At 49.6% G+C, this 26,685-nt stretch overlaps 1 protein-coding gene across 4 annotated transcripts in view; it reads left to right on the top strand.

Annotated features, from left to right (window-relative positions):
- Positions 1 to 26,685, top strand: part of b4galnt3b (beta-1,4-N-acetyl-galactosaminyl transferase 3b) — a 316,987-nt gene that overhangs the window by 240,995 nt on the left and 49,307 nt on the right. For all 4 annotated transcript variants that reach the window (XM_072484698.1, XM_072484699.1, XM_072484701.1 and 1 more), the window contains exons 8-9: positions 20,577 to 20,655; positions 26,238 to 26,304. In XM_072484698.1, coding sequence (XP_072340799.1) covers positions 20,577 to 20,655; positions 26,238 to 26,304 — 146 coding nt within the window. The remainder of the gene's footprint in view (positions 1 to 20,576; positions 20,656 to 26,237; positions 26,305 to 26,685) is intronic.

Genomic DNA, 26,685 nt, shown 5'->3' on the forward strand with positions numbered 1-26,685 from the left:
TAGTCTTGGCTTTGTAACGGGCCACAGAGTTGTTGCTCTCCCTCGTGAACGTGGAAAAGGGAGTTCAGGAACTCCGGGGTTCCATGGACCAGCGTTTGCCAGCCCCCGTTCTGACGAGAGACGCTGCCCAAGGATAGGACTTACATGACTCAGTCCCCTCCAAAACATCATTGTGGCCAGACTCATTGATCAAAGACCACCACAGCCCGATGAGACATCACCACAGAGGTCAGTGCAGAGCACCCACATCAGTGCTGCACTGTGGTCGAGGAATCCAGAATTGCCAACAAGCATTCCGCCGTGGCCAGGTGACAACTTCATGTAGTTCAACTGCATCAGTGATCCCAAAGTAGCTCCGATAAGAATAACGCTCCAAATCAATGGCCACTCCTTAGATATAGAAATTGATACAGGAGCTGCTGTTTCAATTATTGGAGAACAGACATTCCATAAGCTCTGTCTGGGAATCCAGCACCTGGGCTTGTAGGATATCATAGCACGGCTGACAACATACCCCGGAGAACCACTGAGCAACATTGGGGCCACTGTGTCCCTGGCTACCCACGGACAACAGTCAGTCTGGCCACCACAGGGACCTGGGCCCAGGCTCCTTGGCTGTGACTGGCAGCAAATCTTCCAGATGGGTACTGGCGGTTTGTACAAGTACTCGGAAAGTGCTCAGATGTTATCCAGGACGGCCTGGGAAAGATCAAGGGGGCTACGGCTAAAATTTAGATCGACACAGAAGCTAAATATTTTAGGACCCGTCTCCTCCCAATATGCCCTGTGATCAAAGGTGGATGATAAGCTGAGCCGCCTGGAGAACCTAGGCATCAAACACCCTGTCCAGTTTGCAGAGTGGGCAGCACCAGTGGTTCCTGTGCTGAAGCCAGACAAGTCCATTCCCCCGTGTGGCGACTATAAGATGGCCGTCAACAAGGCTTCCCACCTGGATAGATAACCCATGCCACGCTTGGAGGACCTGTACGCAAATTTAGCAGGGGGCCACTCCTTCACTGGACATGAGCCACGCATACTTCCAGCTGGAGTTAGATGCAGGGTCTAGAAAATATGTTGTCGTCAACACCCACAGGGGGCAGTATGAGTACTTCCATTCGGGGTGTCATCGGCGTGTGCAATTTTCCAACGAGTGACGGAAAAGATTCTCCCAGGGCTCCCCAGGATGGCTGTCTACCTGGACGATGTACTTACCACATGGAGCCACTGAGAAGGAATAGCTGGGCAACTTAGAAGAGGCCCTTCGATAGTTTTCCAACATGGGTGTTCACCTGAAAAGGGGAAAATGCATCTTCCAGGTGAAAGAGGTCACATATTTGGGATATTGCGTCGATAAGGACAGGTTGCACCTGGTGGAGGACAAAGCTCGAGCCACCAAGGAAGCTCCGACACCTGAGAATGCGACAGAGCAGAGGTCATTCCCGGAACTTGTCAACTATCACGGGAAGTCTATCCTGAACCTAGCTACCTTGTTGGCGCCTCTGCACGCGCTCCTACAAAAGAACCAGAAATGGGCTTGGAAAGCACTACATGTGGAAGTATTTTGCCAGGGTGAAGCGACAGCTGTTATCTTCAAACTTGTTAACATGTTACAACCCGGCGAACGCTCATCCTCACATGTGACACCTCTTCATATGGCAATTGTTATGGGCCAGGGTTTAGAGAATCCCAAAGTGTATCATGGAGTTCACCTGACCCACAACTTTTAATAGATTGTGGTATGGGGAGCACACGGCTCACTCTACAGGTATGGTACAGCAGAAAATGGACCAGTGTTTTTTAAAATAAAACAATGTGTATTCTATGAACTCAAGTTAACCTTTTTAAAACAAACAGAGAATATCATAGCAACCAGTAACTCAAATACACCCCCCAAAGAATACAACCCTAAGTAACCTGTATGCTGTCCTTTTATACCCAAAAGACTTAACAAACCTTCAAACAGGAGCACATTAGGTTTACATTTAATGCTGAGACCTTTTACAATTCTGAGTTCACCAAATGATCCATAGATAGTCTTTGGTTGGCAGAGATCACCAGCAGTGCCGCTCACCGAAAGAACACAGACACACCCAAGCTCTTTCTCAAAACTGAAACTAAAAAACAGAAGTGGAGCTCAGCTCCACCCGCACTCGTGACATCACTCCAGTAACATGATCAGCTCCATTTCTTAAAGGTACATTTCTTAAACACCCATTTCTTAAAGGGTACTCTCACATGACACATTGTCCACCTGTGGGACAATGAAACGGATCGGCCCATAGTCTACAAGTACAGGACCCTGGCACTGGCAGAGTTACTGATGGGCCGAGCCTCCGGATTTGCCTAAGTTTGACATTCCCGAACCTTGGCGGGAAGGTGGAAAAACAGCAGGGCCTTCAGAAGAAATACCAGAATCATCAAATGTGCGACAGAGAATTTAAACCTGGGGACGTGGGCCACTTTGGAAATTTCAGGGACGGTGCCCAGTGGATCCCAAGGACCATGGTGAAGAGAACAGGACCAGTCTCCTACACTGTCAAGACTGGAGATAGGACTTCCGGTGGTGACCATGGAGGAGTAGGTCACACATTCGATAGCTCCCACCTGGAACGGACGTTCGGACCTTTTTTCCTGATTTTTCTCGGACATTAGGGGATAGATTGGTGCAGTGGTCAATATTAAGAAGGATTCCCTCTCCGTTGTATGGCTAATTGGACTAGAAGTGGCCGTGTGAAAAGACTCAGCCCGGATAGAGTGAAGCAGTCGGAGCTGGGACCGCGGTGCAGCATGGCGGAGGGTCAGGGCCAGGGAGCGGTGGCTCAGTGGTCTAAGGAGCAGCAGATGAAGTTCATTAAGGACTGTTTCGCTGAGCTGAAAAAAGAAACATTGGACCCGATCAAGGCTGCGATCGCTCAAGTGGTATTGAATCAGGTGGCCCAAGGGAAAGCGATACAAAAAATTGAGCAGAAGTTATCTAACCAGGAGGACTATCTAACCATAGAACATAGAACATAGAACAATACAGCGCAGTACAGGCCCTTCGGCCCACGATGTTGCACCGAGACAAAAGCCATCTAACCTACACTATGCCATTATCATCCATATGTTTATCCAATAAACTTTTAAATGCCCTCAATGTTGGCGAGTTCACTACTGTAGCAGGTAGGGCATTCCACGGCCTCACTACTCTTTGCGTAAAGAACCTACCTCTGACCTCTGTCCTATGTCTATTACCCCTCAGTTTAAAGTTATGTCCCCTCGTGCCAGCCATATCCATCCGCGGGAAAAGGCTCTCACTGTCCACCCTATCCAACCCCCTGATCATTTTGTATGCCTCTATTAAGTCTCCTCTTAACCTTCTTCTCTCCAACGAAAACAACCTCAAGTCCATCAGCCTTTCCTCATAAGATTTTCCCTCCATACCAGGCAACATCCTGGTAAATCTCCTCTGCACCCGCTCCAAAGCCTCCACGTCCTTCCTATAATGCGGTGACCAGAACTGTACGCAATACTCCAAATGCGGCCGTACCAGAGTTCTGTACAGCTGCAACATGACCTCCCGACTCCGGAACTCAATCCCTCTACCAATAAAGGCCAACACTCCATAGGCCTTCTTCACAACCCTATCAACCTGGGTGGCAACTTTCAGGGATCTATGTACATGGACACCTAGATCCCTCTGCTCATCCACACTTTCAAGAACTTTACCATTAGCCAAATACTCCGCATTCCTGTTATTCCTTCCAAAGTGAATCACCTCACACTTCTCTACATTAAACTCCATTTGCCACCTCTCAGCCCAGCTCTGCAGCTTATCTATATCCTTCTGTAACCTGCTACATCCTTCCACACTATCGACGACACCACCGACTTTAGTATCGTCTGCAAATTTACTCACCCACCCTTCTGCGCCTTCCTCTAGGTCATTGATAAAAATGACAAACAGCAACGGCCCCAGAACAGATCCTTGTGGTACTCCACTTGTGACTGTACTCCATTCTGAACATTTCCCATCAACCACCACCCTCTGTCTTCTTTCAGCTAGCCAATTTCTGATCCACATCTCTAAATCACCCTCAATCCCCAGCCTCCGTATTTTTTGCAATAGCCTACCGTGGGGAACCTTATCAAACGCTTTGCTGAAATCCATATACACCACATCAACTGCTCTACCCTCGTCTACCTGTTCAGTCACCTTCTCAAAGAACTCAATAAGGTTTGTGAGGCATGACCTACCCTTCACAAAGCCATGCTGACTATCCCTGATCATATTATTCCTATCTAGATGATTATAAATCTTGTCTCTTATAATCCCCTCCAAGACTTTACCCACTACAGACGTGAGGCTCACCGGTCTATAGTTGCCGGGGTTGTCTCTGCTCCCCTTTTTGAACAAAGGGACCACATTTGCTGTCCTCCAGTCCTCTGGCACTATTCCTGTAGCCAATGATGACATAAAAATCAAAGCCAAAGGTCCAGCAATCTCTTCCCTGGCCTCCCATAGAATCCTAGGATAAATCCCATCAGGTCCCGGGGACTTATCTATTTTCAGCCTGTCCAGAATTGCCAACACCTCTTCCCTACGTACCTCAATGCCATCTATTCTATTAGCCTGGGGCTCAGCATTCTCCTCCACAACATTATCTTTTTCCTGAGTGAATACTGACGAAAAATATTCATTTAGTATCTCGCCTATCTCTTCAGACTCCACACACAACTTCCCATCCCTGTCCTTGACTGGTCCTACTCTTTCCCTAGTCATTCGCTTATTCCTGACATACCTATAGAAAGCTTTTGGGTTTTCCTTGATCCTTCCTGCCAAATACTTCTCATGCCCCCTCCTTGCTCGTCTTAGCTCTCTCTTTAGATCCTTCCTCGCTACCTTGTAACTATCCATCGCCCCAACCGAAACTTCACACTTCATCTTCACATAGGCCTCCTTCTTCCTCTTAACAAGAGATTCCACTTCCTTGGTAAACCACGGTTCCCTCGCTCGACGCCTTCCTCCCTGTCTGACCGGTACATACTTATCAAGAACACGCAGTAGGTGATCCTTGAACAAGCCCCACTTATCCAGTGTGCCCAACACTTGCAGCCTACTTCTCCACCTTATCCCCCCCCAAGTCACGTCTAATGGCATCATAATTGCCCTTCCCCCAGCTATAACTCTTGCCCTGCGGTGTATACTTATCCCTTTCCATCATTAACGTAAACGTCACCGAATTGTGGTCACTGTCCCCAAAGTGCTCTCCTACCTCCAAATCCAACACCTGGCCTGGTTCATTACCCAAAACCAAATCCAACGTGGCCAAAGGTGGAGGTGTTGGATGAGCGCCACAAGAGAACGCAGGAGAAGTTGGAGGACCTGGAGAACAGGTCCAGGAGGCAAACCGTAAGGATTGTTGGCCTCCCTGAAGGAATTGAGGGGTCGAACGCGGGAGCATATGTGGTGGGCATGTTGGAGACGCTGATGTGGCCCGGGGCAATTTCTCGGCCCCTGGAAGTGGATGAAGGCTTGGAGCCCTCACAAGGAAGCGAATGACCCGCCGACGGCCATGGTGGTGCGTTTCCACCATTTTTCGGACAAAGAACTTGTTTTGCGGTGGGCCAAGAAAGAGCGGAGCAGCAGATGGGAGAACAGCGAGGTGCGCATCTATCAGGACCTGGGAGCGGTGCTGGCCAAGAGACGTGCTGAGTTCAATCGGGTGAAAGCGATCCTCTTCAACAAGGGGGTGAAATTCGGGATGCTGTATCCAGCGCGGTTGTGGGTTACGCACGAAGACCGGCATCTTTACTTTGATACACCGGACGATGTATGGACGTTTATCAAAGAAAAGAAGTTAGAAGCGTCTTAAAGGACACTTAAGTCTCAAAGGAGTTATGTGACGGTGGTTTGTAATCTTTGTAATTTTGATATCGGTTCAAACAAGATTGTATGTAGTTTTGGGTTAAGTGTTGGGCTGGGGTGGAGATTTGTGGGTGCTTTGTTTTGCAGGGATTTGATGCGGAGGGGGGGAGGGGGCCCTGAAGTTGGCACTATTCTGTGGGAGGTTGGGTCCTGTTTCAAGCGATTGTTTCTTCATTATTTCTTCATTGGTTTATGCTAATTTCTTTTTACTTGTGGCTAGTTTACTTACTGGGGAATGCGATGTTGTTAAATGGTTTATTCATGTCGGGAGAGAGACTCGAACAATAGGGAGTCAGACTGTTTTGCACCGGGGCGGGGGTTGTCGGGATCAGAATGGTTCAGCTGATTCTCGGAAGCGAGGTGGAGGGTGAGCATGTGTTAAGTCGGTGCTTGACCTGGGGGATCAGGTTTCGGGTGCTGTTGTGGGGGAGGGGGAGGCTGCTTTGCTGACTGGAGGAACTATCATCGGGGAACAAATGGGAGGTCAGGGGCGGCTGCTGCTTGTGGGGGAGCTCTGGGAAGCGGTGGGCGCGGGCTCAGGGCTGGCCATAAAAGGTTATGGCTAGTCGGGAGGGGGGGGGGATTACGTGGAATGTGAGCGGTTTGAATGGGCCGGTCAAAAGGGCTCGCGTTTTCGCACATTTAAAGGGGCCGAAGACAGACGTAGCAATGCTTCAGGAGACACATCTAAAGATTATTGACCAGACGAGATTGAGAAAGGGGTGGGTTGGTCAGATGTTCCACTCTGGGCTGGACTCAAAGACCAGGGGGGTAGCAATATTGATTAGTAAGCGGGTGGCGTTTGAGGCTGGAAGAATTGTGGCTGATAAGGGGGGGTAGATATATAATGGTGAGTGGGAAGTTGGAGGGTGTACGGGTGGTGCTTGTGAACGTATATGCGGCGAACTGGGACGATGTGGGATTTATGAGACGGGTGTTAGGCAGGATCCCGGACTTGGTGTCTCACGGCCTGATCGTGGGCGGAGACTTTAACACGGTCATTGATCCCGATCTGGACCAGTCAAAATCAGGACTGGAAGGAGGCCTGCCATGGCAAAGGAGTTTGTCATGATATCCGTATTTACATATCATGGTGCAATCACACACGCACACTGAGGGACAGGTCAACGGACCAATCAACACACATGCAACATCACAGCCAATCACCAGTGAGAGCACACGCACTATAAAACAGGGAACACCACAGTTCCCGCTCATTCCAGCAGGAGATAGCTCAGAGCACAGAGCTCACAGCATGCCACTCAGACATACACCATGTGCTGAGTGCCTCTCTAGGATAGTGCTAGGACTGGGTCCACAGGTTAGCTGGTGAAGTACGAACCACAGCCAGAAGTTAACAGTTGTTATTATTCAGAACAATAAAACAGAGTTGTACCATCTGCAACCGTGTTGGTTCGTTTGTATATCGGAACATCCAACACGACATGATACCAGGGTGGAAACTCCCCAGCAACTGTGAGACCTACCTGCACATCTTCAGAGATCCGCCATCCTGCGCCATGGACACCATCAGCCCGCCGCAGCCGCTCCAAATCGCTGGAAATCTCGGCGTCAACTGGAAGCTGTTTAAAGGTCGTGTCTCTCTAACTTGATAGAGTTTTTCGAGGAGGTCACTAAGATGATTGATGCAGGTAGGGCAGTGGATGTTGTCTATATGGACTTCAGTAAGGCCTTTGACAAGGTCCCTCATGGTAGACTAGTACAAAAGGTGAAGTCACACGGGATCAGGGGTGAGCTGGCAAGGTGGATACAGAACTGGCTAGATCATAGAAGGCAGAGAGTAGCAATGGAAAGATGCTTTTCTAATTGGAGGGCTGTGACCAGTGGTGTTCCACAGGGATCAGTGCTGGGACCTTTGCTGTTTGTAGTATATATAAATGATTTGGAGGAAAATGTAACTGGTCTGATTAGTAAGTTTGCAGACGACACAAAGGTTGGTGGAATTGCGGATAGCGATGAGGACTGTCAGAGGGTACAGCAGGATTTAGATTGTTTGGAGACTTGGGCGGAGAGATGGCAGATGGAGTTTAATCCGGACAAATGTGAGGTAATGCATTTTGGAAGGTCTAATGCAGGTAGGGAATATACAGTGAATGGTAGAACCTTCAAGAGTATTGAAAGTCAAAGAGATCTAGGAGTACAGGTCCACAGGTCACTGAAAGGGGCAACACAGGCGGAGAAGGTAATCAAGAAGGCATACGGCATGCTTGCCTTCATTGGCCGGGGCATTGAGTATAAGAATTGGCAAGTCATGTTGCAGCTGTATAGAACCTTAGTTAGGCCACACTTGGAGTATAGTGTTCAATTCTGGTCGCCACACTACCAGAAGGATGTGGAGGCTTTAGAGAGGGTGCAGAAGAGATTTACCAGAACGTTGCCTGGTATGGAGGGCATTAGCTATGAGGAGCGGTTGAATAAACTCGGTTTGTTCTCACTGGAACAACGGAGGTTGAGGGGCGACCTGATAGAGGTCTACAAAATTATGAGGGGCATAGACAGAGTGGATAGTCAGAGGCTTTTCCCCGGGGTAGAGGGATCAATTACTAGGGGGCATAGGTTTAAGGTGAGAGGGGCAAGGTTTAGAGTAGATGTACAAGGCAAGTTTTTTACGCAGAGGGTAGTGGGTGCCTGGAACTCGCTACCGGAGGAGGTGGTGGAAGCAGGGATGATAGTGACATTTAAGGGGCATCTTGACAAATGCATGAATAGGATGGGAATAGAGGGATACGGACCCAGGAAGTGTAGAAGATTGTAGTTTAGTCGGGCAGCATGGTCGGCACGTGCTTGGAGGGCCGAAGGGCCTGTTCCTGTGCTGTACATTTCTTTGTTCATCAGTGCTTCCAGCTCTTCCTAGAAGTCACAGACAGGGAGAATGCATCGGACACCAGGTAGATCGCCCTCCTCCTCTCCACGGCAGGGATACACGCCATCCACATCTACAACTCCCTGGCATTCGCGGAAGGCGAGGACAAGACGAAGTACAAGACGGTCCTTCTAAAATTTAAGCAACACTTCAGCGTCGAAGTGAATGAGAGCTTCGAGAGATACCTCTTCCAGCAGCGCCTGCAGGGTAAGGATGAGCCTTTTCAATGCTTTTTGACACACCTCCGTATCCTCACACAGTCCTGCGGCTCTGAGGCCACCTCCGATTCCATGATTCGGGACCAGATAGTTTTTGGGGTCACCTCGAACACCCTACGCCAGCAGCTCCTCAAAATAAAGAGCCTTACCCTAGCCACCGCCATTGAAACCTGCGTCCTCTACGAAAACGCGACCAGCCGGTACTCCCAATTTCAGGCGGCCGAATTGACACGGCAGGGGTCCTACGAGGCCGAGCGGGTCCAGTCGATCGAATTCATACCGGCCCGCGGCCCAGACGAGGGCAGCCATTTCGCTCGCTTTCCGAGGCCTCCCGCGCTTGTACGCGCCAAAAGAGGGGACGTCGGCGCAGAGGGGTGTGACGCGCAGGCGCACTCTACGCAGGACCGAACTGCGCATGCGCGATGGTACAACGAACACCATGACGTCACGACGTGCGGCAACTGTGGATCCGCACATTTAAAGCGGCAATGTCCAGCCAAAACTCGACAATGCCTCCGCTGTGGCAAGATGGGCCACTACGCTGCCTGCTGTCAAGCAGCTCAACCTGCCAACGCTCCGCAATTCCGCCAGCCTCGCAGGGACGTGCGGGCCATTCAGCCCCATACACCAAGTCATACTCTGACGACGTACAGACCGGTGATACCGACGACCGGGAAGCCTTCCACGTTGCGGTAATAGACAGAAATCAGATGTCCCCAAGTAGGACCCACCAGCCGATGCCAGTACACAGCGTTCATCCGGGCGATGAATGGTGTGCCATCCTAACGGTCAACCGATCACCAATCACATTCCGTTTAGACACTGGTGCCTCCGCCAATCTCATTGCATGGTCAGCCTTCTACGCCTTGAAGGTCAAACCACCGATTCGGCCATCCCGCTGTCAGTTGGTCGATTGCAACGGTAATGTTATCCCGGCCATGGGATCCTGCCAGCTCGAGGTTACACACAATTCATACACAGCCACACTGTCTTTTGAGATAGTTGGATCCTCGAAGGACTCTCTGTTAGGCGCACAGGCGTGCAAGATCCTCCACCTCTTCAGCGGGCACACACTCTGTCTCCAGAAGGCATGTCCGATTTCCCGGATACAGACTTTAGAGCACAGCTCCACTCGCTCCTCGCCCACAACCAGGAGGTTTTCGAGGGCATGGGCACACTGCCCTACACTTACAGAATACGGCTCAAACCGGACGCCACCCCAGTCATTCACGCACCTCGTAGAGTCCCAGCACCACTTAAGGACCGACTCACACAGCAGCTGCAGAACCAAGGAATGCTTTCCCGGGTCACAGAGCCTACGCCATGGGTCAGCTCCATGGTGTGCGTAAAAAAGCCCTCTGGCGAACACCGGATCTGCATCAACCCAAACGACCTGAACAATAATATCATGAGGGAACACTACCCCATTCCCAAACGGGAAGAAATCACGAGCGAAATGGCCCGGGCTAAGAATTTTACCAAGCTTGATGCCTCAAAGGGTTTTTGGCAGACTCAGCTGGATCAGTCCAGCAGGAAGCTGTGTACTTTCAACACTCCCTTTGGCAGGTACTGCTACAATACGATGCCGTTTGGCATCATCTCGGCATCCGAGGTGTTTCATCGAATCATGGAACAAATGATGGAGGGCATCGAAGGGGTGCGCGTCTATGTTGTCGACGTCATCATCTGGTCCACCACACCACGGGAGCACATCAGGCGTCTCCAGCGCGTCTTTGCTCGGATACGAGAACACGGCCTGCGCCTCAACCGAGACAAGTGTTCTTTTGGCCAAACTGAGCTAAAGTTTCTGGGGGACCACATATCCCGATCAGGAGTGCGTCCGGATGCAAACAAAGTGACAGCTATTGCAGCCATGCCGCAGCCGGCAGACAAGAAGGCAGTGCTATGCTTTCTCGGGATGGTCAACTTCCTGGAGAAGTTTATTCCCAACCTTGCCTCCCACACAACGGCTCTTCGCCACCTAGTGAAGAAGACTACGGCGTTCCAGTGGCTTCCCGCACACCAGAAGGAATGGGAGGAGCTCAAGATCAAGCTCACCACCGCCCCGGTATTGGCGTTCTTCGACACTATTCGAGATACAAAGATCTCGACTGATGCCAGTCAGTCCGGCATTGGGGCAGTACTCCTGCAACGGGACGACACTGCATCATGGGCCCCGGTCGCCTATGCCTCGTGGGCCATGGCCCCACTGAATAGCGCTATGCGCAGATTGAGAAGGAGTGCCTGGGTTTGTTAACCGGCATAGATAAATTCCACGACTATGTGTATGGTCTTCCTCAGTTTACCGTGGAGACCGACCATCGCCCCCTGGTCGCTATCATACAAAAGGACCTCAATGAGATGACCCCCTCGCCTACAGCGCATTCTGCTCAAGCTCCGGAGGTACGACTTCCAACTGGTCTACACCCCGGGAAAGGACCTTATCATTGCGGATGCCCTGTCCAGAGCAGTAAGCACACCGCCCGAATCGGTGGGGTTCGTCTGTCAGGTCGACGCACATGTAGCCTTCACATCGGCCAATCTACCAGCTACTGATGCAAGTCTGGCCCACATACGCCGTGAGACTGCAGCTGACCCCCTTCTACAACGTGTGATGCGCCACATGACGGAAGGGTGGCTCAAGGGGCAGTGCCCACAATTCTACAATGTCCGGGACGACTTGGCCGTCATTGATGGTGTCCTCCTAAAGTTGGACCGGATTGTGATCCCACACAGCATGCACAGGCGTGTCCTCGAACAATTGCACGAAGGCCATCTCGGGGTTGAAAAGTGCAGGCGGAGGACCCGAGAAGCTGTGTACTGGCCGGGCATCAGCGACGACATCACCAACATGGTGCTCAACTGCCCCACCTGCCAAAGGTTTCAGCCGGCGCAACCCCCTGAGACCCTTCAGCCCCATGAGTTTGTAACGTCCCCCTGGGCGAAGGTGGGCGTGGACCTCTTTCATGCGCTCGGCAGGGATTACATCATCATAATTGACTATTTTTCCAATTATCCGGAGGTCATACGCCTGCCCGACTTGACATCATCAGCTGTAATCAGAGCATGTAAAGAAACCTTCGCTCGCCATGGCATTCCGCTTACCGTCATGTCGGACAATGGGCCCTGTTTTGCGAGCCAAGAATGGTCTTTTGCCGCTTCTGCAGCTGTACAAAACTCTGGTGCGGCTGCATTTGGAGTATTGCATGCAATTCTGGTCGCCGCATTATAGGAAGGATGTGGAAGCATTGGAAAGGGTGTAGAGGAGATTTACCAGAATGTTGCCTGGTATGGAGGGAAGGTCTTTTGAGGAAAGGCTGAGGGACTTGAGGCTGTTTTCGTTAGAGAGAAGAAGGTTAAGAGGCGACTTAATTGAGGCATACAAGATGATCAGAGGATTGGATAGGGTGGACAGTGAGAGCCTTTTTCCTCGGATGGTGATGTCTAGCATGAGGGGACATAGCTTTAAATTGAGGGGCGATAGATATAGGACAGATGGTTCTTTATTCAGAGAGTAGTAAGGGTGTGGAATGCCTTGCCTGCAACAGTAGTGGACTCGCCAACACTAAGGGTATTCAAATGGTCATTGGATAGACATATGGACGATAAGGGAATAGTGTAGATGGGCTTTAGTGGTTTCACAGGTCGGCGCAACATCGAGGGCCGAAGGGCCTGTACTGCGCTGTTATGTTCTATGTTCATATGGCTTCACACACGTGACATCCAGCCCCCTGCATCCCCAGTCAAATGGCAAGGCGGAAAAGGGCGTCCATATCGTGAAGCGGCTCCTCTGCAAGGCTGCTGATGCCGGATCTGATTTCTGTTTAGCCCTGCTGGCCTATCGCTCGGCCCTACTGTCCACAGGCCTCTCACGAGCCCAGCTGTTGATGGGTCGCGCCCTCAGGACCACTGTGCCGTCCATTCATGTTCCTAAACACGACCATGATCCAGTACTGCAAAGGATGCGACAGCAGCGTGCTCAGCAGAAGGTGGCTCATGACACTCGGGCAACTGATCTTCCTGCCCTGGCGCCTGGAGTCAACGTCCGCATCCACCTACCAGAGGATGGCTGGTCGGCAACTGCCGAGGTTCTCCGCCGCGTGGCTTCCCGCTCGTTCCTGGTTCGCATGCCTGATGGCTCCATTCGACGGCGTAATCGGCCAGGGAGATTGGGAGAGTAAGGAATAGGGAGGGCAACATGGTCTTGGACCTAGGGGGAGGGTGAATGACGTTTTTAAAGAATTTTACAGCAAATTATATGAGTCGGAACCCTGGCTGGAGCAGAAGGGATGAGGCGGTTCCTAGATCAGTTGAGGTTCCTGAGGGTGGAGGCGGACCTGGTGGAGGGGCTGGGGGCCCCAATTGAGGCAGAGGAAATTGTTAAAGGACTGGAGGGTATGCAGTTGGGCACGGTTCCGGTGCCGGACGGTTACCCGGTAGAGTTTTACAAGAAGTTCTCAGAGGTGCTGTGCCCGCTGCTGATGAGGACCTTTAATGAGGTCAGAGAGAGGGGGATCCTCCCCCCCAATGATGTGGCACGCCTCGATTTCTCTCATTCTTAAACAAGAAAAGGACCCGGAGCAATGTGGGTCATATAGGCCGATATCGCTTTTGAACGTAGATGCCAAGCTGCTGGCTAAGCTTTTGGCCACCAGAATAGTAGACTGTGTCCCAGGGGTGATAGGGGAGGACCAAACTGGATTTGTTAAGGGCAGACAGCTCAATGCTAACATCCGGAGGCTTTTAAATGTAATTATGATGCCCTCAGAAGGAGAGGAGGCGGAGGTGGTGGTGGCGATGGACGCGGAGAAGGCTTTTGATCGGGTGGAGTGGGAGTATCTATGGGAGACGCTGGAAAAGTTTGGGTTTGGTGAGGGCTTTATTGACTGGGTGCGATTGCTCTACCAGGCGCCGGTAGCGAGTGTGTGCACAAACCGGCTGAGGTTGGGGTACTTTAAGCTACACCGAGGGACGAGGCAAGGGTGCCCCATCTCCCCGTTGCTGTTTGCTCTGGTTATAGAGCCATTGGCCATGGCACTGAGAGCGTCAAGGAAGTGGCAGTTTGGGGGGGGGGGGGGGGGGGGGTGTGGAGCACCGGGTTTCGCTGTACGCGCATGATCTGCTCTTGTACATCTCGGACCCGGTGGAGGGGTTGGGGGAGGTTCTGCAGATCTTGGGGGAATTTGGCAGGTTTTTGGGGTATAAATTGAACATGGGAAAAAGTGAATTGTTCGTGATCCAGGCAAGGGGGCAGGAGAGGAGACTGAAGGAGCTGCCGCCCAGGATGGTAGAGAGGAGCTTTCGCTATCTGGGAATACAGGTGGCTCGGAAATGGGAGGCATTACACAAGCTCAACCTAACCCGGCAGGTAGAGCAAATGGAGGGGGACTTTAAAAGATGGGATATGCTCCCGCTATCGCTGGCGGGGAGGGTACAGACCGTGAAAATGACAGTCCTCCCCATATTTCTGTTTGTCTTCCAGTGCCTCCCCATCTTCATACCCAAGGCCATTTTTAATCGGGTAATTAAGATTATTTTGGGCTTTGTATGGGCGAATAAAACCCCGCGGGTGAAGAAAATGTTGTTGAAGCGCACTCGGGGGGGAGGGTGTGTTGGCGCTGCCGAACTTCTGCAACTACTACTGGGCGGTGAACAGAGCAATGATTAGAAAGTGGGTGGTGGGGGAGGGGCCGGCATGGGAGCGGATGGAGGTGGCGTCATGCAAAGGTACCAGTTTGGGAGCACTGGTAACGGCACCTCTGCCGTTCTCGCTGGCCCGATACTCCACTAGCCCGGTGGTGGTGGCGGCACTGAGGATCTACGGGCAATGGTGGAGGTACTAGACCCCAATTTGCAGTAACCACAGGTTGGTGCCGGGCAGGATAGATGGCGGGTTCCGGAGCTGGCAGAGAGCAGGAATTAGACGGATGGGGGATCTATTCATAGACTGGAGTTTTCCCAGTCTGAAGGCGTTGGAGGACTAGTTCAAGCTGCCGCCAGGGAATGGTTTCAGATACTTGCAAGTGCTGGACTTTCTGAGGAAACAGGTGTTGGCCTTCCCGCTGCTGCCACCACGGGGGATACAGGACAGAGTAGTTTCTGGTATCTGGGTGGGGGAGGGGAAGGTGTCGAATATCTATCAGGAGTTGTTGGAGGCGGAGGAGACCCCGGTGGAGGAACTGAAGGGCAAGTGGGAGGAGGATTTAGGAGGGGAGTTAGAGGCGGGTCTGTGGGCGGACGCCCGAAGCAGGGTTAATTCCTCCTCATCATGTGCCAGGCTCAGTCTAATACAGTTTAAGGTGGTCCACCGGGCACACATGACGGCGGTGAGGATGAGCAAGTTTTTCGGGCTAGAAGACAGATGTGCGGGAAGCCCAGCAAACCATGTCCACATGTTTTGGGACTGCCCGAAGCTTGGAGGGTTCTGGCAGGGGTTTGCCAAGGCAATGTCCAAGGTGCTAGGTACGCGGGTGGTGCCGAGTCCAGAGGTGGCGATCTCTGGAGTATCAGAAGATCCGGGAGTTCAGGGAGCGAAAGAGGCCGGCGTCCTGGTCTTTGCCTCCCTAGTAGCCCGGAGACGGATCCTTTTAAAGTGGAGGGACTCGAAGCCCCCGAGTGTGGAGACCTGGCTGGGTTTCTCAAGCTGGAAAAAGTAACGTTTGACTTGAGGGGGTCAATGCTGGGATTCTCTCGGAGGTGGCAGCTGTTCGTTGACTTTCTCGGGGAAAATTAAAATGTCAGCAGAAGCAGCATTCTGAAGGGGGGGGGGGGGTGGCGGGTAGGTGCAATATGGTTAAGGGGTATCCAGAAGGGGTTGGGTGGGAAATGTCTATTTTACCATGTTGTTGTTTATGTTATTATTTTGTTTGTTATGTGAGAAAAATTTTGCAAATAGCGGATTAATTGATCCCTCCCCACCCACTGTCTGCCATCCTCGAACCAAGGAGTACCTCCCACCAGAGACCTGTGCCCAGGCCAGCTGGATATGGGTGACTCATCCTATGGATACAAAATCCTTAATACCTTGAGAGGACATTATGGTCGGCTACGGACCTCTGGCAGGACCCACTCGATATTCATGAAAAAGACGCTCCCTGATATGATACGCGCCCCCCCCCCCGATCCGGCCCCACAGTTGCAAGAAGCACAACCACTGGCAAAACATGGTGACCTTCTCGACAACTTGCTACTGCAGGACCTTCTGAATTTGGAGGGGAGGGATATAATAACCCCCATGAGACCCACGGGGCACCCCAATTAATCTCCCCTTGGAACTTGTGGAATACGAGCTCCCCAGCTGGGACTCGTGGAAATCGAACTATAAAGGCTGGCCTGGATTGGGACCGGCTAGAACTGTGGTCCTGTTTTGGACCTTGGGAGCTATAAGCCGCGTTGCGGCCTTGACTTTTGTTGTCGAATTAAACCTCTTTTGGATTTACCTTCTTGGGCTTCCTGAGCTTTTATACTTTTCATGTGACCACTCTGTACCATTGTAATGTCAAAAACTGGCCTGCTCGCCTGGTTAGACCTCTTCTGGCCAATTATAATTTGCGTACTGCACTCACCAAATCCATCTCTCAACTAGCACACACTCAAACCTTTTCTGAACTGAAGAAAGAAAATGCGAAAACTAGACGAAGTACAGAAATGTTTTAATATTCTATCATAGATGGGGATGTCGCTGGCTTGGCCAGCATTTATTGCCATACCCAAATTGCCCTTGAGAAGCTGGTGGTGCGCTGCCTTCTTGAACCATTGCAGTCCATGAGGTGTAGGTACACCCACAGTGCTGTTTGGGAGAGAGTTCCACGATTTTGACCCAGTCGCAGTGAAGAAAAGGTGATACATTTCCAACTCAGGATGGTGTGTAGCATGGAATACACCTCCAGTTGGTGGCAGTGTTCCTATGCACCTGCTGCCCTATTCCTTCAGATGGTAGGGGTTGTGGGTTTGGAAGGTGTTGTCCAAAGAGTCTTGGTGAGTTTCTGCAGTGCCTCTTGTAGATGGTACACACGGCTGCCACTCTGCATCAGTGGTGGAGGGACTGAATGTTTGCGGATTGTGTGAAAATCAAGTGGGCTGCTTTATCATGGATGGTGTTGAGCTGCTTGAGTACTGTTGGAGCTGCTCTCATCCAGGCAAGTGGATAGTATTCCATCACACTCCTGACATGTGCCTTGTAGATGGTAGACAGGCCTTGGCGAGTCGAGAGGTGCATTCCTCAGTGCAGTATTTCTAGTCTCTGACCTGCCCTTGTAACCACAATATTTATGTAGCTCGTCCAGTTCAGTTGCTTTTCAATGGTAACTTCCTGGAAGTTGATAGGGGGGGGGTTTCAGCGATGGTAATGCTATTGAATGACATGACACGATGGTTAGATTCTCTCTTGTTGGAGATTATCATTGCCTGTCACTTGTCTGGGTGCGAATATTACTTGCTATTTGTAATCCAAAGCCTGGATATTGTCCAGGTTTTGCTGCATTTGGACATGGACTGATTCATTATCTGAGGAGCCGCAAATGGTGTTGAACATTGTGCAGTCATCCGCAAACATCCCCACGTCTGACCTGATGATGGAAGGAGATGGAATGCAGACACAAGCGGGGAACAAAATCAGAAAACCATTAGCAACACCATCGTGTGCCCATTTAATGAAAACAAGAAATCTAAAACAAGAAATGATTTAGATTTATTATTCTAAAAATAGTCTACCCCGCCCCCCAAAACAAAATCCTTCTCCTCCTAGCAGAAAATCTTAAATCCTTCCTAAGCCACCTGCCCATTCCACTCTGTCATTCTACCTAGTTTGGTCAGAAGTATAGAGAAGCAAAATATTATTCAAATTGAGCCTGCAGAATTCTGCATAACAGAGGGATCTGCGTGCCCACATACATGAATCACAAAAAGTTAGCACTCCGATACAGCAAGTAAAGGGAAGACGAACAGAAAGTTAGTCTTTATTGCAAGGAGTTGGAGTACAAAAGTAGAGAAGCCTTGTTTCAAATGTGCAACGTTTGGCGAGAACACCCTGAGAGTATTGTAACCGATTCTGCAGAGCAAACCCCACACAGCTCACAGCCGTGCCACCGAGGAGACCAGCTCCACGATTCGAGAACCTGGCCAGATTGTTGGACAGTCAGGGTCAGATGGGGGATACCCTGTTCCCTCGAGCGGCTCGGAGGGTCAGCCACAGGGCAGCCAGCGTCACCAGGGAGGCAGTGGCAGTGGTCGTCGGCTCGGGGAGAGTCATCAGGAGGACCGGCACCCAGTGCCGTTAGAAGGTCAACGACCTCCACTGGGCCACCCGGGTGGGTTGGCACCGGCCCCCTGGAACTGGCCCCACCCATAGCAGATGCCTCCATCTCTGATGCGCAACCTGGGGGACACGGCTAGGTGCAACGGTAGAGCACGGAAGGCTAAGCAGGTCGAGGATCATTGAGGGCACTGGGAGGGAAAGGGGGGAGAATTGGATACTTGCCCTACCCCTCTCTTTTCCCTCCGCAGCCACCGCACTTGTTTCACGGTTTTTAAAAGAACAAGTGAACCTCACCGCCGAGGCTTCGGAGAATGCCGGGTCAGGCCTGCTAATGATACGCCAATGACGTTTACTGTACGTGCGGAGTGGAATGCATTGACACTGCTGTTGAGGCACCGGAAAATTGCAAATTGGCGTGAAACCGGAACCAGCCATGATTTCGCGTCAAAACCCATTCTCCGCCTAATCGCCTTTCCCGATTTCGGCATCAGTCGATGGAATACCCCGCCCATAGTATCTCAGACTTTATTAATGGGGCATTGAGTACAAGAGTAAGATGGTCACGTTGAACTTGTCTAAAACACTTGTTGGGACTGTTTTCCTGTGAGCAAAGAAGGCTGAGAGGGGATTTAATAGCGGTATTCAATATCCAGAAGGATATGAACAGGCCAAGTAGTGAGAAATTGTTCTCACTCAAGAGAGCACAAAGAACTAGCGATTCAAAATTATTAGCAAAAAGAGTAAAAGTGATGTGAGGAAACAAATTTCACCCCAAAGGTGGTTGGAGTGTGGAACAAACTTCCTGAGAGGATGCTGGAGGCAGGTTCGATCGAGGTATTCGAAAGGGATTGGATTTCTATCTGGAAAAAAATGTGCAAGATTACGGGGATAAGGCAGGGAAGTGGGACTAGATTAAATTCTCTTTCAGAGAGCCAATGCAAACTCGATGGTCCAAATGACTTCCTTCTGCACTGTAAAGATTCTGAGGGGGTTTGACAATGTTAATGCTGGAGGCATCTAGAGTTAGGGGCATAACTGAGATAAGGAGGATTTCTTCTCTCAGAAGTACGTTAATCTGTAGGATTCTCTGCCCCAGAGAGCAGTGGAGGCCGCCTCATTGAACACATTTGTGACTGTGTTAGGTTTTTGATCCACAAGGGAATCAAGGGTTGTGGGGGACAGGCAGGGCAGTGGAGTTGAGGTCATGATCTGATCAACTGTGATCTTATTGAATGGCAGCAAAGCAGGATCCAGGAGCCGATGACCTATTTGGCTCCTATTTAGTTTATTCTTATCTTCCTCTAATTTGCAGCCATGTCCATACCACCCGTCCCCCAACTATTTCTGCTCCAGTATCACTGTCTTATTGCAGGCCGCAGGTAATCTGAACACAACGTAAAGAAATGATAGAGCTGGAAGTAGGGCTAACAATCTTTTAGTGGAGCTGGAAGGGGACTTGGGAAAAGAAATATCAAATTACAAACCAATGGACCTACAAAGAGTGGTATGCAATAAGTAATTGATGGAATAGGAACAGGATGGAAATAGTTAGTAAACTCTACTAAGTAGAACCTAACTACATGACTGTTCTAATAGTATCTCTTTGTACACTAACTGTGAATTTGTGACCAGCTGACACATTGGGCAGGATTTCCTGCCCCCCTGCGGTGGAGGCAGCCCGCCATTGACTTGTCAACAGGGCTTCTTGTTCTATACACTCCCCACCTCCAGGAAACCCGTGGCAGGGGTTCACCGTCAGCGGGACCAGAGGATCCCTCCGGCGAGAATGACTGGAAAATTCCGAATATTATGTCCAGGTTCTGAATGGAAATGGCTGCTTGTGTGGATATCATGGAGTTTTCCCCAACTTAAGTCATAGTCTTCAATAGACAGACGGCACGTTGGTGCAGTGGTTAGCTCTGTTGCCTCACGGCTCCGAGGACCTGGGTACAATCCCGGCCCCAGGTCACTGTCTGTCTGTGTGGAGTTTGCACAATTTCCCCGTGTCTGCATGGGCGTCACCCTCACAACCAAAGATGTGCAGGGTAGGTGGATTGGCCACGCTAAATTGCCCCTTAATTGGAAAAAAAAAATGAATTGGGTACGCTAAATTTATAAAAAAGAATAGTCTTCAGTGGAGGGAAAAAGATCCCCATGTGGTGATTTTCTAAAGAGGTTAGCCATCAATTACTGTATAACGAAGGAATTAACATACAATATACCAGTATTTGTACTGAGAACACTTGTCTGCCAGTGTCTTTGTTGTTGAGTTATGGCGGTAGTGTCATGTTTTCTATTTCCTATCTGTAGGTTGTTATCCTCGAGGAAATATTATTTTGAGGTTCTACACAAGCAAAATGACCAAGGAACGGATCATGTGGAAGTTGGAGTAAGTGTTTGTCATTTTGTCTTTCACTCAATCATTGCCCAGTACATTCTCATTTGTAGTAGCTCCTTGCTAGAAACAAAGGGGCTGTTTTAATATCTGGAATAGTTTGAATTTGAAGCTTTGATTCAGAATTAGGGCTCATACAGTACTACGTAGCTTGCTGCCTGGTTGATTATGTGAAATGTTTGAGAATCATAAAATGTCCTTTGAACATGGCTGTTAATCAAAATTCTTCATTATACATTTATGTTATTTAGTACAAAAACAGAAAGTACTGGACAATCTCAGCAGGTCTGACAGACTCTGTGGAGAGAAAAGGGAGCAAACGTTTCGAGTCTGGATGACTCTTTAAGTCACCGACTCTGCTTGCGAGTTCCACACCTCTATTCAATGACACTTCAGTCATATTTTGGACCTTGGAGAGTTTCTCACCGGTTTAGCCCACACTTAGAATTCTTTTTACCATTGGGGAACTGAACTCCGGGATCGGGCTGCCATTTTGAAAGGGTGCCCTGATCTCTAAGTGAGAGTGTGGGCATCCCCCACCCATGGGCAATGGCACTATGCCCCCCTCCTCTCCCAAAGTAAGGACACCCCACTTATGGGGTCCCTGCCACCCCCCTCTTCAGGTCCCCTGCAAGCCCCCTTACAGCACCCCCTCCCTTCTGGGAACCCCACCCGTCAACCCCACCCCAAACTCCCGGAGGGCCCCTACTTACCTGCCCTGCACACCCCACCCTTCAAATCCCCCCTCTTTTCATGGGCATGGCCCCCCTATGCCCCTTACCCATGGAGGTGCCATCGGGGCACCTTGGCAGTGCCAGGGTAGCAGTGCCAAGGTGCCAGAGTTCTAGGGGGAGGGTCAGGGGGCACCCTGAATTTACCCTGACCACCCAGGGGCCTCTAATGGGCCGAGAGTCTGAAGTAGGTTTAGGCTGTTTAGTCACATGCCTTTTGGGCGGAGTTCTGAATCCGACGCCTCGCGGGACATGGGTGAATCCTGTGAGACGTGGAGGCTGCCGGGAAGCTCGCGAGAGGGCTCTTCTGGGATTCTCCGGTCACGTTGTGCTCTCGCTCGAGCGCAACGCGGCCAGAGAATCATGCCCATGACTTTCCCCATGGGGAATGTGGGGAGTTCATATTTGGGGACATCAGCCATCCCATTTTTTGACTATTTCCTCTCCTGAGATGGTGATTTTCAGGATGAAAGATGGATTCATGTTAACCAACAAAGCCATTCCATTCCTCGTAGATGAATGGAAAATGGTGATGTTTGACCCACCCCTTCCCCTCTGAATTCAGTGTGTTCCCAGGGAATGATCAGGCTGCCTCCAGAAATTATGTGCTTACCTGCTCTTTTTGAGATGATTTTGTTCCCTATGATTAGGGAGTTATTTGTTAGTTTGTCACTGGGGATTGAGGTTGTTTGCACAGGCCCTTGACTGATCCCTCTGTCCTGTCATGCAGTCCCAAACAAGGGGGCTGCCTGTTTCCTGCTGTGCTGCGCCTCTCTCTTTTCCTGGAGTCTGTTGTAATGTCAGTGTATATCTTTCCATGTATGCTTTATCCGTAGAATTGTATTTGAGGTAGGTTTTCTTCTGTCTCCCCAAACCCACTCCCTTCAAGATCCAGTTTTGCAGTCCATGAGATAAACGTCCTGAGGTTTGGTGATAGGGTTGAGTGAGATTTATTTTGCCAAACCTTCCATAGCTGGCAATGTGCGTGGGCCTGCTCAGTGCCTGCTGCGGCTTGTGAACGGCTTCTTTCATTTATTGTTCCATTATGGGATGTGCGTTGAGCTGGTAATGGTGGTGATGATTTAATGTTCTCTTCTGCCTTTGAGATGGTTTCTGGATGTTTTTCTTCCTCCCTGTTAGGGATATTGTTGCCACTTAATTGTCAGTGACAAAGTTGTTCCCAGGGCAACAGGACTAGTACATTCCTGCTTTATAGGAAGCTACCATGGTGTCTATCCGGATTTTGAGCTTGCTGGATATATCACCTATCACTTAATAAACGCTCAGAGAAGAAGTTTGATATTGTCAAAGGCTTAACTTGCTACAAGGATTTAATCGACAGGTCTGCACATGTCAAGTTGTGTGTCATCTCATCTCTGGAAGTCAAGGATCTAGTTTACTGAGACCCTAGGACATTGTAGATCTCAGCCTATTTGAACTGATGTACTAGAATGTTCTTGTATCAGGTCCTCCCTATTCTCCTGCCTCCTGACTGGAGTAGATAACTCCATTCCTCTCAAACACATACGAATACCAAAAATTGGGATATTATTAAAATGCTCCCAGTTGTTAAGCTCCCTGATTTTTGCCACCTCCTCTCCATCCTTTTCTAGTAGGTAGGGAATTTGGGCTTCCATTGTCGTCACCTTATCACATTTGAGGATGTGGGTCCCCAGTTTTTTGATTTATTTGTCCTGTTTGTGAAACTCTATATGAATATCTGGATGGTTCCAGTTAGATTTTAAAATTGGATCTCTGAGCTCGGTGCCGTGTTATAGTCCAGGACTGTTTTTGTGATGTTGGGTGAAGTGGGTGGTGGTTTGATTGGTAATCAAATTAGGCTGGTTCTGTTATTGTCTTGAGTTTGGATTGCTTGCAAGCTGTACAGATAGTTCTCTTAATGTTGGATTTGGGATTTTGCTGCTGTGATTCCAGGGTGGGGCTTCAGGCAGTCCCAACTTTACCCCAAATCTTGGAGCCTGGTAGGAGCCAAACTGCAGGGTTTTACACTGGGACCTTTAGATCTCTCTGGGGAAAGGAGTGACATTTGCTGGGAGCAGCCTTTGTTCTTCCTATTTGTGTCATACGGGTGCAGGAGGATGTCCTCAGCTTTTCAGAAAGAATGGTCCTTCGTGTTCCATTGTCGGTGAGGTTCTGATCATAGAATTTAGAGTGCAGAAGGAGGCCATTCAGCCCATCGAGTCTGCACCGGCCCTTGGAAAGAGCACCTTATTTAACCCCACTCCTCCACCCTATCCCCATAATCCAGTAACCCCACCTAACCTTTTGGACACTAAGGGACAATTTAGCATGGCCAGTCCACCTAACTTGCACATCTTTGGACTATGGGAAGAAACCGGAGCACCCGGAGGAAACCCACGCAGACACGGGGAGAAAGTGCAGAGTCCGCACAGTCACCCGAGGCTAGAATTGAACCCGGGACCCTGGAGCTGTGAGGCAGCAGTGCTTGCCACTGTGCCGCCTTATTTCACTTTGAAGGGACTCATTAGATTGAGGCTCCCAATCAAACGAGTAATTGCAGTCATACAGGGAGATTTTACATATGTAAAATTTCCCTCATGCACGGTTGTTGGGGGAAGCTGAGGCAGACTCGCTGGGCTATTAGTTGGATTCCCAATGAATGGCTGGGTCACAATGGACATTGGGAAAGGAGGAAAGGGAGTGGAGATTCCTGAATCACACCTCAGGTTTTGTGTGAGGGAGATGCTATTTAGTGACTTGCCAGTCATTTGTTTTGGGCGTATGGTTGATTGACTATTGCTAAACTGCCCAGTGATTTTTTTGAACTCAACTAGTGCGAGCCTTGGAAGGAACAGATACTGAAACCCAGAGCTAATAATTTAGGCTCCCGCATCTGTCATGACACCACTGGAGTCAGGGTTGCTTCTTTGTAAATATTTTATTCCTGCTGAAGTTCACTGCCTGCCATTCAATATGTATGATTTGCTACAGAAATGTCAGTCACCTGCTGATGTTGGAGATCAGTGGTGTAATTGGAAAGGAGAACTAATACCAGGAGCCAAGCTTCACAGACTTTTTAAAAGTTAATTGATGGGATGTGGGCATTGCTGGCTATGCCAGCATTTATTGCCCATCCCTAATTGTCTTTGAGAAGATGGTGGTGAGCTGCCTTCTTAAACCGCTGCAGTCTATGTGTTGGAGGAATGTCCACAGTGCTGTTCGGAAGGGAGTTCCAGGATTTCGCCCTGGCGACACTGAGGGAATGGTGATACAGTTCCAAGTCAGAATGGTATGTGACATGAAGGGGAACTTCATGGTGCATCCACTACACTTGTCCCTTCTAGGTGGTAGAGGTCATGGGTTTGGAAGGAGCCTTAGTGAGTTGCTGAAGTGCATCTTGTAGATGGTACACATGGCTGCCACTGTGCATCGGTGGTGGAGGGAATGAGAGTTGATGGGGTGAGAATCAAATGGACTGCTTTGTCTTGGATGGTGTCAAGCTTCTTGAGAGTTTGGAGGTGCACCAATCCAGGCAAGTAGACAGTATTCCATAACACTCCTGACTCGTGCCTTGCAGACGGTGGACCAGCTTTGGGGAGTCAGGCTACATTGACTGTGGAGACGCTTTTGTTGCCAGCTTACCTCAGAGGAGCAAACATAGACAATGAGAGTATGTCATGGTACTGAAACATCTGAGAACAGGATCACCACTTTGTTACTTATGGGGAGGTATTATACAGTAATCCCTCTTTTAACGTTGCTGTGGTGTTCTGGGAAAGTGCAACTTTAAGTGAAACAACGTAAATGAATCAGAGTTTCCATTACAACCAATATGAAATTTTATTTGTGTTCTGTCGGACCTTTCTAAGCAAAAACACACTCCAGTATTACACACTGTGCATTCCTAAATTCCTACATTTGTAATTTAAATATTTTACTTTTAGAAGTTTAAAAAATATAAATGAAATCTGCTAACGCTTGCTACTTACCTCATGTTCACCACCTCTTCCTTTCCTCAACCTTCCCACTCACCGCCTCCTTCTCCAACCCTCCTGCTCACTGCCCACCCTCCAATTCTCACTGTCACCGCTTCCCTCCCACTTGCCTCTTCCCTCTCTGACCATCCCACTCGCTACTTCCCTTCCCTACCCTCCCGCTCACCAGCTCGCTACTTCCCTCCCTGACTCTCACCACTTCCTTCCCTCGTACCTCCGGTGTGTACGAGGACTTGGGAGGGGCTGGTGAGAGGGAGGAAGTGAGCAAAGGAGTGAGAAAATCTGCAGGTGGAAGCACCAAGCAGGAGACAGGGGGCGAACAGGTGCATCGGAAAGAAGGGGAGGCGATGAGTGGGAGGGTCTGAGAGATGAGCGGCGAGCAGGGGCGGCTGCAAGCAGGAGGGGATTGGCGAGCAGGTAGTGGTGAGCGGGTAGTGAATACTGCTTGTATAAAGATTCTTCACACAAAACTGTTCTGTACAGCAACAAGAAAAATTCAGGTGTTTTGAGTGCGAGCTCCTCAACTCACTTCAAAATGGCGGCAATTGAGTCACGCAGAGCTGCGTAGGCCCTGGTGCCAAGCGATACCAAAGCAGATGTTCTGATGCTAAGTGTGCATACCGGCCCTATTCTTTCTGTGATGTTAAAGCAAAACCATGCTGAATGCAGCAACTTAAAACAGGGCAGTACAGAGACGAGTCCCCAACCAGAGGTGAGAAAGTAGGAAAATCAGCAAGATCTACATACACCTTTCTGGTATGCAGAGGCAGGCTGATCAAACTACTGGGGCATTTGCAGGGAGGAGTAAAAAGTCAACGTGTCATTTTTCACTGTTATAATTATCACATTTATTCTTGTTTTCTCTCAGTGGCGACTCCACAGTCCTGGCCTTAAATTCAGCATTATTGATTCGAAGTATATTTCACTTTATATTAGTAAGTTACACATTTTACTTCTATTTGTAAGTTTATATGCTTATATTTGCATGATTTAGTTTTATAGATTATTAAAACAATGGAGGATGTAAGGAAAGCAGCAATGAAGGAGAAGTTATACAAAGGAGATCAAACCTGAAAATTTGTCCCTGAGCCTGACTTGAGATCTATAAAAAGAGATTGTGACTTTTTTTTAACATTCAGAATTTCTTTGGTTTTATACAAGACAAAGTAACCTTTGAATGAGAATTGAAACAACTTCTTAATATGAAGGACTGTAGTATGTTATTGGACACATTAGTTAGTTTACATGTTTATGTCCACATTAAAGCCATTTCCTCACTGTTATCATTTGCAGTGTTAACTTGCAGAGCTAGACTT

The sequence above is a fragment of the Scyliorhinus torazame genome, chromosome 19 (assembly GCF_047496885.1).
Source record: "Scyliorhinus torazame isolate Kashiwa2021f chromosome 19, sScyTor2.1, whole genome shotgun sequence".
In the NCBI taxonomy this organism is placed as follows: Eukaryota; Metazoa; Chordata; class Chondrichthyes; order Carcharhiniformes; family Scyliorhinidae; genus Scyliorhinus; species Scyliorhinus torazame.